At 44.7% G+C, this 13,352-nt stretch overlaps 1 protein-coding gene across 2 annotated transcripts in view; it reads right to left on the bottom strand.

Annotated features, from left to right (window-relative positions):
- PRKCB (protein kinase C beta) overlaps positions 1 to 13,352 on the bottom strand; it is a 294,889-nt gene that overhangs the window by 78,825 nt on the left and 202,712 nt on the right. For both annotated transcript variants that reach the window (XM_045542806.1, XM_045542805.1), the window contains exon 8: positions 6,888 to 6,984. In XM_045542806.1, the coding sequence (XP_045398762.1) occupies positions 6,888 to 6,984 (97 nt within the window). The remainder of the gene's footprint in view (positions 1 to 6,887; positions 6,985 to 13,352) is intronic.

Genomic DNA, 13,352 nt, shown 5'->3' with positions numbered 1-13,352 from the left:
TGCTGTTCTCTGAATGCACCAAACATGCTCTTGCCCCAGGGACTTTGCACTTGCTGTTCCTTTTGCTTGGAATATTCTCTCCCCAGAGCCCCCCCCCCCAAACACCCTGCATAAAGTTGCTCTCAGCAATCTCCGTCCCCCTTACTCGACCTTCTCCAGGTCACTTGTCACCATCTTACAGCCCTTATGTTTGCTCGTTTCTTAATTTATTGTCTTTCTGCTCGCACCAGAACATAAGCTCCCTGAGGGAAAGGGTTTTGTCCGCTTTGTTTTCCACTGTTTCCCTGGTACCTAGAGCGGTGCCTGGTGCGGAGAAGGTACTTACTCGCATTGGGTGAATGAACCTTTCTAAATCTTTGTCCCCCTTTTCAAGACAATGGAGAGAATGACATCATGTATCATAGAGTTCTTAGCACCATTCCTGGCACACAGCGGATGCTCAGCAGATGGAAGCTGTTATTACTGTTGCATCATTCAGTTTTTGAAGACAAGAAGGCAACGAAAATCTTTTCTGGGTTTTGAATATCAGGGAACAATATTTCATTCATTCATTCAAGAAATACTTATTGAGCGCCTACCATGTGCCGGGTGCTGTTCTAGGTGCTGAAAATACATCAGGGAGCACAATAGATACTGATGCTCAAAGAATGTGCACTCTAGCAGGGACTGGGTCCTCCACCCTGTGCCCAAAAGGTATGTTGGAGTTATCCAGGTGGAGAAATTGGTGCTGGCAGCAGGAATGGCATTTATGGGACAGAGAGGAAGACACATTTGAGGAACTAAACACTGGTCGTTTGGCTGGAGCATGAAGTGCAAGGTGGATGTGGCATGGGAGGCAGCTGAAAGGTGAGAAGGACTTTGCAGACCACATTAAGACATTTGGGCAGATTTTGAGTGTGGCCAGCAGCATCTGGAAGGTTTCAAGCAGGGCTGTGGTGTGATCATATTACATGTAGAAGATCACTCTGGGTGGAGTGAAGAGACTCATTTGAAGGAAGTGAGTTTGGAGACCATTAGGAAGGGACTTTAGTTATCAAGGAGAGAAAAGGTGGGGTCTGAACTCAGGTGTCTGCAGTGTAGATGGAATGAAGGTGGCCTGTTTGGGGGATAGATGTATCACAGCTGGGTTGAGGACTGGTGCGGGAGAAGGGACGTCAGAGATGAAGAACCGCTCCTCAGCCTCTGTTGTGGGGAACTGGGAGGATGGTGGTTCTTTCCACTGAGATAAAAAGTGGAAGAGGGCCAGGCACAGTGGCTCACACCTGTAATCCTAGCACTTTGGAAGCCTGAAATGAGCCACTTGAGGCTAGGAGTTCGAGACCAGCCTGGGCAACATACTGAGACCCCCCCATCTCTACAAAAAAATAGAAAAATTAGCCAGGCATGGTGGCACATGCCTGTAGTTCCAGCTACTTGAGAGGCTGAGGCAGGAGGATCCCTTGAGCCCACGAGTTTGAGGCTGCAGTGGGCTGTGATGACGCCACCAGACTCTAGCCCGGGCAATAGAGTGAGACTGTCTCAAAAAAAAGTGGAAGAGGAGGGACGAGTTTGGAACTGTGGCACGAGGGTGGGCAGAGATGACCACTCTCATTTCAGACATGTTGAGATCCTCCCTTCGCCACAGTGGCTTGAACCTGCACGGTTTACTTCTTCCTCCCAGGGTACACGTTCCCCCATCTTTTAGAGACCATGGCTAACACAGCGCCACCTATTTTTCTCTTTCTGTAATTAATATCTTAAAAACTGAGATGGGGGTACAGTGAAGTGCATACATCTCAAGTGTACAGTTCTATGAATTTTGACAATTGCAGACACGCATGTAACCCAAGCTCCGAACAAGATACAGAACGTTTCCATCACCTCTGGAAGTTCCCACCCAATCCTCCCTCCCGCTAAGGCAATCTCTGCTCTGATTTCTCTCCCCATAGGTCAGTTTCCTCTGTTCTCGGATTTCATCTGAACAGCATCGTAGAGGGCGTACTCTTTTGTATCTGGCTTCTTCCACTCATCAGAATGTTCTTGAAATTCATCCACATTGTTGCATGAATCAGTAATTTGTTCCTTTGTGTTGCTGAGCGGCACTCATTGTTCATGTTTACCCACTCTCCTGTTTATGGCATTAGATTGCTTCTACTTCCAGCCTGCTAACAAGGCTGCTACGAACGTGCTGGTCAGGTTATTCTGCAGTGAGACATGTGGAGGTTTACACGTCTCTGGGACAACCAAGTGTAAATACCCAGTAAGCAGTTGTATAGGTGGGTTTGGGGTTGAGAAAAGATATCTGGAGACAGAGATTTGGGGGTTATAGGCAAAGAGGGGGTAGTTAAAACTGTCAGATAACCTTATTTGCAAGCGCAGACTGCAAATAAGGAAAGAGCCAGGCTAGGACAGAAGCTGCCCCCCTTTTCTTGGCGCCCTCCCAAGCCGGCGAGCTTTGTCCAGGCTGGGCTGACCCAAACCCGTCCCTCCGCCCTCCCCGCCCCACCATCTCGCTACTTTGTGACTCTGTCTCCCACCTTCTTTGGATCCTAACTCTGGACCTGTCAGATTCACGCACTCCATTCTCCAACCTGTGAAGGTCCAAGTCCTGACTGTCCCGGTCCCCAGGCCCCATCCTGGGTTTTCCTGCCCAGCCACCTGTCGGTCCCAGCACGCCGGCCCAGTGAAGCGTGAGTGTGGCGCTCAACCTCCCAATTTCTTCATTCGGCTTGACTTTGCTTAGTAAACTAAGGTATTTTTTGTTGTCTTATTTTATTCCCCCCTGTCCTTCAAGGAGCAACGAGTGGCTAATAGCCTCATCTCTTAGCCCTGCAAGCTCCCTTCTTCCCTCCTCTGAATTCGGGGCCAGTTGGCCTCTTTCCTTACTTTATCCTAGGTTGCTTTTGTAAGGTTTCTCATGGGTATGTTAATTCAGCTTCTAGAATCTAGATCAGAAGTCTAACAACCCTGCCGGTCTGGTCTGCACAGTGTGTGTTGTTATTTTAATATTTAATTAGTTGCCAACTGTTGGAAATCTGGAGATGTTTTATAAAAACCCAGATTCCCAGCTGCTTTTGAGGACGTGGGTGTGGTGACACTAGGTGGGGCTGAGCACTTTCCCCTCCTTGTTATCTGCCGGCTCCTGAAAACATCTGGGTGTGTGACCCCTACACAGCCAACCTTCAGAAGATGAGAACCCTGTCCTGTGTCCTTCCAAACGTCCCATTGTTCCAAGAGCCTCATGCCTAGCACGTATTCATTGGAAGATTGAGACCCAAATTAAAATTGTCCTTTATCTGGCTGGGTAGGCTAGGCCTTCAGAAACAGAAATACACTAATGGCTGCCTTTTCATGTCAGCAGTTTAGAGCCCTTGAACTCAGTGCTCAGAGAGAAAGCAAACAGAGAACACTTCCGAGCAAAGAGCCATGCCACTCTCCAGCCCTCACCAGGGGACGGTGGAGGCTTCATCTCAGATGACGAACACCTGTCCTGGCTTCAACTACAGACCCCTCTGCCACCCCGCCCCTACCAGGAGTTACTACAGGCACGCCCAGCTACCCAGCAGTGGAGGCAAAGACCTCTGCAGGCTAGAAGGGCCTGTGGATTCTTCCTAACCCCCAAGGAGCCCTTCCAACACCCGGAAGGAGTAGGTTCTGAGTTTTATTTATTCCAAGGGGTTGGGGGGAAGCTGATAATGCTAACAATGATGCCGGCAACCTAACATCTGAATGCTCACGATGTGCCAGACACTTTTCTAAATGCGTTACTTCATTCGAGCTGCACATAACCTTATGAGATAAGAAGTGCTATAATTCCCCATTTTACAGATGAGGAGTTGGAAGCTCACAGGACAATGTAACTTGCTTACAGCCACTCAGCAAAGAAGTGGTAGAATTGAGATTCAAATCCAGGCAGCGTGGCACTCCAGCCAGTGCACTTAACCACTAGGCTACACTGCACAGATGTGGCCACTGGTCTTCCCACCAGGACCCTGCCAGCACGCTCCTACACCTGGAGCTGCTCACAGCAAACACTTATGACTCTACCTGCAGGCTTACAGCAAACACCTGTGATTCTCTGCCTGCAGGCTTATTTTCTGGTTGCAGGAGCAAGCACGGCTCACAAGCAGGCACACTGAAAGTGCTGGCCAGTGAATTCCCCTGAGACCAGCCCCCAACCTGCGATGGAAGGGGAGCTGGCAGGTAACACCCCAGCCTCCGGTCCCTTGGTTGGGCAGCTCTGGGGCATGAATTCTGTGCTGACTCCCAGCACAGAATTCTCCAGCAGGATTAAACCCCGGTTGCCCGCAGCACTAACTGGCTTGATAATACTTCCTTTCCTGGTTTCCTGCCTTTTCTTTGCTTACTGTCCCAGTACCCTAAGGTGCTTCCAGGATCACCTCCCAAATAAACTACTTGCACTTGAATCCTTATGGTCTGTTTCTAGGGAAACTCAAACCAGGACAATGACCAGCCCTGGGACCTTGAAAAGCTACTTAGCTTCTCTGGGCCTCAGTTTCCTCATTTGTAAAAGAGAAATGAGGGTAATAATAGTAACCACCATTTAGGGTTGTTATAAAGATTAAACTGCATGAGTTAATATTTGCAAAGCACTTAGAATAATAGCTGGCATGTAGCAAGCACTTTGTTAAATAAAATCCCATTCTGAAACCATCCAAAATGGCATCTTCTCTTGCCTGGCCCATCGGCAAGCCCATGGTCGGGCTGGAAGCCCCCCAACCAGAACCAACTCTGACGTTCTGCAATATACCACGTGTGGTAACTGCACCAAGCCCACGCTACCATGAAATTCTATTACCCTGATTCCAGCAGCTCGACTTTACTGTCACTCAGAATTCCCCCAGATAAGAGGCTTGAAAGTAATTTCTGAGTCATTCCCTGGTGCTAATTGGTTATCACACAGGGATTACATTTCTCAGGTTCAAGGTCAACTGAAGTTCCTCTGTGAGTCTGAGAACAATTTTCAGTCTGTTGGAAACATTTTTTTAAATCAACAACTACAGTACGGAGTGATTATAATTCAGGCATAAACAAGCATTTGCAGGCTCTTGCTGGAAATAGAGGGACACATTTTGTTTCATGCAGATAAAGCAGTCCTTTACTCCAAGCCAATTACTGGCCCAGACAAATGCTCTGTTCACATAGGAAATGTTTTCCTTGGTGTTCTGAAATGTCATCCCAGCTGCCCCAGGACAGAAGAAATCATTTCGCAAAACTGAGACTTCATTGTATGCAAGAAGATACCGGCCTTGTTTTCTCACCCATGATAGTACGTTTCTAACACAGCAGCAAATGGACACCACTTGGTCAGAAAGTTGGGGGGAAGAGCTGCAAAGTGTTCTATGGAAGGACTGCCTTCCTGTTCTAATTTTTATCAAATAGCATCCAGTTCTCAGCTCTACTTGGAGGGAAGGTCCATTTATCAATTCACTTGGGCTTGAGCCCAAGACTATGGGAATGACCCTCTGTTATCAAGGTCACTGGAGAATGGCTGATAAGCTCAAGGACAATGTGTTTATTCCACTTGTTTCCAGGAAGGGAGACCATACTGGATCAGAACCGTCACCATCATCTGGGCTGTGTAGAGGACACAGGCTCAAGACAGGGACCTGGGAATACTCAAGTGCTGTTTTCTGTCAAGTGGAGGGCAAAATTAACATGGCTCTTGGGATAAATGCCAAAATCCTTGCTAGGCCAATGCAGTCCTGCTACCCACTGTAAGTCCTTATCCACTTTCCCAGCCTTACCTTGGCTCACCCTTTGGCTTTCTCTGCTCTACCCACACTGGCCTTCTTTCAGTCTCACATTGTTGCTATATATCTGCCCACCACAGGGCCTTTGCACTTGCTGTTCTTGCTGAATGGAATACTCTTTCCCCCCTTTTTACTTGGTTAACTTCCACTGTTGTTTCCCCCATGACGTCTTCCTTGTCCTCTCAGACAAAGTGACATTTCCCTCTTATATGTTCTCAAAGTACCTGATATCTCTTTTCCAGAACTTTACAGGGTCTTCACAAAGTTTTTCATTTGCTTGTGTAATTATTTGAAGAATAACAATAATAATAATCCACTTCATTTTAGTTATGCTATTTTATACCTTTTTTTCAGGGGTTAGTAGGCCATCACTGCTTATCTAGAATTGATTTCCCACCAGACTCAGTATATTGAGTTTGTGTGAGCAAAATAATGTGTTTTCCCTCATGAAACGACTTTAAAATCACTCAATGCACAAATAATGTAAGTACTCAAACCCATCATCCCCAAACATTTTCTTTGTAAAACTGGGATGTGTTCTATACATCTGCGGCTCTCATATAGTTGGAAATGGCATTTTATTTGTCCCCTCAGAAGGGAAGGGGTTTCTCTTAGGTGGAAGCAGAGCCAGCTGGACAGCCCAAGGTCAGAGCCAAGGACTGTCCATCTGATAGAATTATTCTCTGGGAAGATCTACCCAGGAAGTCACCAGCGTAATCAATTCCATTTGTTAACAGTGTGGCACCATCCTGCCAATAGATCCAAACCCAGATTCCATCCATCAGCAAGCCTATTCGACTCAGCCTGCAAAACATCTGGCACTACCCTGTGCACTTCCTCCAGTTACCATGACTACCACCATTCCTGTCCACGTCACCGTCAAAATGGCCTGGGCAGTGAATGAGTGCTTTTGAAGAAATGTCTAAATCTGAAAGAGGAAGGAATGACTTCACGAGGCAGGGGACATTTAACTGGGGTCTTGAAGGACAAATAGGAGTTTTCTAGGAGATGGAACAGCATGGCGAAGGCTCAGAGCCATGAAAGGTCTTGGTAGGGACCACGCCATGAATGGGGGAAACAGCAGAGCCACAGACCTAACTGGCTCCCACTGATGCAGAAAGAAAGAACCCTCACCTCAAATTTCTGCCGCAGCTCCTCATTGCCCTCGCTTCCTTCCGGCGGCACAGGCACATTGAAGTATTCGCCCTCCTCCTGGCTCAGTAACTTAAACCTAGAGGGGGACAAGGAGGCAGGACAAATTCCATGACTCAATATTATTTCGTTGATCAGGATACAAAAAGGAGGCCTATAAAAAGCTCTACTTAAAAAAAAATGTGTTGAGGTTTTTAAATTTTGTTTCGGTTTTGGGGCTGTGGGGGTGGGTATGGGTGGGTTTATAGCCAGGTATACTATATATTTTTGTAACGACTCCATGGACATCATAAAAATGTATATTCTGTGTTTATAGGATGCAAGGTTCTCTCTCTACACACACACATGGTTTTCCTAGTTATATTATTCAATTACTGAATGTTTTTACCTATTTTTGTCCATTAAGTGCTTTCTTATTCTGAAAGAACGCTGCAAAGTCTCCTGACTGTAAATGTATTCTTGTCACGCTCCTCCAGTATTTCTACATTTCATCTTACACAGGTTGCCACCTTGCCATCCTGGCACTCAGCTGCATTTGGATGACTTAACTTTAGGATGGTATTTTTCTCTGCAGAAATTTGCCCACAGTGTTCTGTATCCAACCTCTTGAGAAATGGTATCCCCTTTAGTGGTTAAGCATATAAGCCCAAATCTCACTTCTGTCCTTGCCTCCTTGTACAACTTTGGATAAGTAGGCTCTCTGAGCCTCTGTTTTTCTCATCTATATTAATAAATTGGAATACAAGTCCCTTTTTCATAAAATTGCTGTGACGTTGAAATGTAATGATGCATGTAAAACAATAAGCGCAGTGCTTGGCATTCAGCCAGTGTTCAATAAGCGGCCTCATCATCACCATCATCATTATTACTGCTACTAATACTATTGTGATAAACATGGTGGCTTCAGCTTGTTTCTTGACCACAAAGATGTTTCCAGCCACTCAGAGGATGAGATGAGAGAGAGGAAGGACAAGAGACATTCCAAAGGCATTTGAGTCAGTGGCCGGGGGGCAAGATCCCAAAACTCCTCACTCCCAAACATAATCCCTAACCCAAAGTTACAATTTTCATCACAATATTTTTTTCTCCATTCACGAATCTTCTTAGGCAGCTTCCAAAAAGAGGGGGCTGGGTGATTCAAAGCAGAGAGGCCAATCTGAGCCTCTACGCCTCCACATTTAATATTTCAATTCTCTTCTTCCAAATTTCCATGGGAATTACCAAAAGAAATACAAACATAAGAGAACATCTGTATCTTTGCTGGAAATCAAGAAGGGTGCTAGCCACACAGCAGGAACTTCCAGGAATTTCTGTAAATTAAAGTAATAGAAGGAGAATCTAGAGCTGTGTTTGGTAAACTCTATCCATTCAGATGCTACCTCTATGGATTTTGCTACACTTTATATCTCTTCCTAGAAAAGAAAGACAATATCATTTGTTACAAGTAGAAAGTAACTGTAAAAAACAAAAAAGGTAAACAAATGCAAATCAACGTTATTCAAGTCCAAGTAGATGACGTTGCTTACAAAGGCTCTGAACCTAAAGCCTGGACCCCCTTCCCTTTTAATGGGCGATCAGCAAAGAGCAAGTACTAAAAAGTGTTAAGGATATACCAAGCACACTCCAAGACTTTCTCGCTGAAGAATTGAAGGAGTATCAACAAAAGAATAGCTTTCTCAGGGTACATCAGTATTACTTATGCCCTAACTGTGGACTATCTAAAGTCATTAGGTTCATCCCTGCAAGATCTGCGAAGAAAGAGAAAAAAAAAAAGAGTTGAAATTCTAAAAAGATAAATAAATAAATAAAGTCATTTGGGGTCTCACCCTTGGAAACATGCAAATAAAGGGGGGATTTACAGGATGTCATCAGTAAAGGGAACCCCAACAGAGCCCGACCAACCACCCTGGATCAGACTGTCAGGGACCAGACGAGGGTCACCAGTTCCCACCCACATGCAGGAGGTAACTGAGATGTCAGCACCTGGACCGGCAGGCAGGGTCCGTATGCTACGCACACTCAGACTCTGAATAGTGTCAATAGTGGTCATCTCTGAGTAATGGCATTCTGGATAGTACTTTCTGATTGCTTACTTATATTTTTCTAACAATTATTCAACTAACAATAATAACACTGAGTGCTTTTTACTAGACATTGGGCACCTCACTTAAATTAACTAATTTGCTATCACAATAATCCTGTGACATAATTACCATTATTATCTCCAAACAAGGAAACAAGGCACAGAGAGGCTAAGTAACTTGCCCAGGGGTACACAGTTAGGAAGCGGTGGAATGAAAATTCTAACCAAGGAAGTCTGATTCCCAAGCCTTATTTATTTTTTTAGTAAGAGCAAAATGTCATTATCAGTAGTAACAAAAAAGTTTAAATAACACAATTGTAAGATAACAATGATTTAAGATAATAGTCATCTGTTCAGGAGAGAAAAATAAAAAAAGAATGACATGAGAAAGAAAAAGAAAAGCTTTAGAAACAGAAAAACCATAAGAGAAACATGGCAATTAAAACCATAAACATTCAAACATTTCCCTGTGGGGGAAAAAAAAAAGACTTTCAAGTTTCAGGTTTTCTTTTTCTTTTTTAAAAAAGCCAACAACGTACCGCTTGTTACACACAAGACCAAAGGACATAGTAACATGAAACATAAAAGAATGTGGAAGGATCTACCAGGCAGAAAGGATCTACACCTCTGCAAACAAAGCGACACATTAAAAGGTAAATGAGATCTCGTTAATTCCTCACTCCCCATCTTATTCAGGGCAGAAGACAAAGTCTTTGCAAGGCCCCACGGATCTCCCAAGCACCCCCATGCCACCCCTCATGGGTCCAGCTCCAGCTACACAAGCACCTCACTGCTGCTCAAACTGCCAGGCACCCTCCTGCCTCGGGGTCTTTGCACTTGTCGTCTCTGTCCAGGACACTCTCTCCGTGGATACCCACACAGCTCACTTCCTTGCCCCATTCGGGTCTTTGCTATATGTCACCTTTTCACCCTATAAAATCTGAATAGCTCTCCCCCTAGTATTCCCTATCCCCGTTTCTTATTGACTTTACCGCATTTATCAGCCTCGAACATGCGATGTTTTACTGTTTACTTCTGTTCGTTTAAAAAAATGTGTTTAGTTTTCTCCAACTGGCAAGAAAACTCCACAAGGCCAAGGATTCTTGTCTGTTTTGCTCACTAGTGTGTCCCCAGCCCAGCAGGTGCTCACTGAGTATTATACGTTCAGTGAATGAATAAATGCCAGCAACGGGGGAAAATTACAGGGAAAAGGCATTAACTGCAACAAAGACAACTTTATGCCAACATAGTTAGAATTGAAGAGTTATGTGGCCAATAATATTGCCACATACATATAATGCAAAAATCAATACAAATGAAAAAAAGGGTTTTCGAACAATTTTACTGGGAGAAGCTTAATAAGCACTATATATTTAGCTCAAGCAAACAAAAAGACGACATGTAGGCATAAAAGATTTGGACGTTATAGTACAGTGGAATGAATAAATATTAAAATGCAAACCCTACAAATAGTAAATACCTTTTTACTGAAATGTCCGCAGAACATTTAGCAACACTGTACATACACTAAGCTAAACTGAAAGAAAAGGAGAGAAAAGAAAAAAAGAAAAGAAAAGAAGAAAAAAAAGAGAAAAAGAAAGAAAAATGCACAGGCCATATTCTCTTATTAGAAAGCACTAAAACTGTAATTTAACACTAATAATAAACGTTTAAACAAAAAGCAAATTCTAGAGGTTAAAAAACATGCCTAAATAAAAGCATGTTACAAAGGAGATGAAGAACACAATTGCAGACCTCAAGGAAGCAACAAAAGCGAGAACGTGACCTATCAAAACTTTGAGAAAATATTTATTCTCTCAAATGCTTGTTCATTGTTTTTAAAGAGCAGAGCAAGGTAAAAGGAGAAAAAAATAAATTAGCAAAATATTCAACTGAGATTCAAAGACAACCACAAAGTAAACCCACAGAAAAGGAGAAAACAAACACAGGATTGATACACACGTCCCAGAGCTAATTCCTTGAAGAAAATAAATGAATAAAACACACGAACCTCGGGAAAATCAAGGGGAAAGAAAGGAGACAGCGTAGATGAACCAAATTAGGAACACAGAGGAGGATTTGACAACAAACAGAGAACAGGTGGCAAAGAGGCAAGCGAGGGGCCTGGGGCTGGCACCACACCTGGGAGCGTTCACAGCTGCCTCTGACACATGGTCTGAAATCGCAGCACAACAGAATAGCTGGAGGAGCCTGTCCCCTCCCAGAGGGGAAAACTGAGTCTCAGAGAGGGCATGTGACTTACCCAAGATCACAGAGTGTTAAAAGAATCCCTGGGACAAGAACCCCACCATCCAGGATTTGGTACCTTTAGGGCCAAGATGACATCTTAGAAGTCTGGTCCCTAAATCCGCAGAGGACTTTTATATGTAAAATCTGAAGAGGGCTTTTATTTTGCAAAAGTTATTCCAACTATTATTTCATCACATTTACAACGACCCACAACGGTGGATGGTGGATAGGGGGTGCTGGAATCAATCTGATGAATGGCATAATACCCGCGGAGAAGGCTGTAGCACAGAGAGATGAAGCGACTCGCTTGCAGTCACAAAGCATCCATCCAGTTAGGAGACCCAAGGTCAAATCCTAGTTGTCTACTCTCTCGCCCTTGGCCTACCCCTGTATCAGGAGGCAGAATGGGATCTGTATATGCTTAGGCTCTGGCATCAGAGAGACCCAGACCCAAACCCCAACACTGTCACTTACGAGCTGTGTGTCCCTAACACATTGCTCAACTACTCTGATCCTTAGGAACGATGATCCATGTAGAATTACTGGGAGAATTAAATGATCATCTAAGTGTAAATGCAGTAATATTTTGGACTTACTCCTGATGCTTAACCTCCTCTTATCATTAAGACATTTTTTCCCCTCTCTGCTCCCTGCTGTCTGCTTCAGAAGAGTAGACAAGGCAGGGGCCAGCCCAGGAAGGAGGATGTGGCATATGTATGAGAAGTCCTCCCTTTGGGGCCCGGAGAGCCTTGGGAAGGAGGAGGGAGAGGAGGCGGGTTGCATGGGGAGACGGCAGAGGGGCTTTGTCCCCCTCCTCTGTCAGAGGCCTGGCCAGAGACCTACCTATGAGGAGGACAATATCACCCCCACGTCACCCCCTGTAGCCAGGCAACACTCCGGGCTGTCCATGAAAGACATGCAGAAATGCAGGGTCCCCAAAGTGCTGAGAGACGAGGCCTGGCAGCGGGCTGGGAGTGGGACATGGAAAACGCTGTGTGGAAAGATCTCACAACAGGAGGCGACAGACCAGGACTGGGGACTCCGGCATGAAGCCAGAATGTCACCCCACAGCCAGGTGGGACCAGCTCTGCCTCAGTGGGCGCTGGTTTGGGACCAGGCAGGAAGGTTCCTGTGCAGCAGGGAAGCCCAGAAGGTATCTCATGCAGTGAAGCGTTCCTTCTCCTCAGCCACCCTGAGGTCACAAAGCTACATGACAAAGTCTAAGTCCCTTAGAGCAAATAAAGAAGCTACATTTTTTCTGCACATCTACTTAATGCTGTGTAAACGTGTGACTCTGCGACACCTGGAAATGTTCAGCCCAGCGCCTGGCATCTAGCAAGAGTCAATAAGTGGTAGCTATTGTTATTATAATTATTATTATTATGTTCTCTCATGTCTCATTTATGCTCCCTGGGGATTGTACATGCTTTCTCTTTAACCTCTCTGAACTTGACTTAAAGAGAAAGCAACGCCCACTCTGAGTACATGAGGGTGGGTCCCATGCAAAGTCAAATCGTCCATATGTTAGGAAAAAAATCCAAAACTTGGGGGAAAAAAAAACCAAAAAAGATGACTGTGTGACCTTTTAATGTCATGCTAGAGCATTTTTTAATTAGGTATCTCCTTCCTCACTGTAATATCACTTTGTTTAACTTGTTATTCATCAGCGAGTCGGGCCCAGATGGCCTCCCTAGTCTGCAAAGATAGATGTTAACGTCTATAAAACTGGGGTGAGATCTTTTTTTTTTCAGTCTGACAGTTAAGATAACCCCAAAGATTGTGATTCTATTGCGCTGTTTATCAGCCAGCTTTATATTTGACCGAGCAAAGCTATTTCAGCATTCCTTCTTCCACTGACTACACAAATATCTCCAACCTTTTTGGAGTCGCCATTCATCCTGCTGGTTTCCTCCTTAGTGAGCTAAGGAAAACCTTGACAAATGTTCATGATCTATTGCAAGAGAGTTATGGTTTTAACCATTTGTGAATTGTGTGTGCTTTAACGCACCTTTTTTGGAGGGTGCACTCCCAGCTCCTGTCTTCTTCACATCTCTCATCATGTTGTCATTGTTATTTGTGTGATTTCTTGTTTGAGGTTTATCTCCCCACTCCGC

This window comes from Lemur catta, chromosome 2, assembly GCF_020740605.2.
Source record: "Lemur catta isolate mLemCat1 chromosome 2, mLemCat1.pri, whole genome shotgun sequence".
In the NCBI taxonomy this organism is placed as follows: Eukaryota; Metazoa; Chordata; class Mammalia; order Primates; family Lemuridae; genus Lemur; species Lemur catta.
Note: the sequence above shows the minus strand (reverse complement) of the source record. Positions and strands in the feature narration are given on the sequence as shown.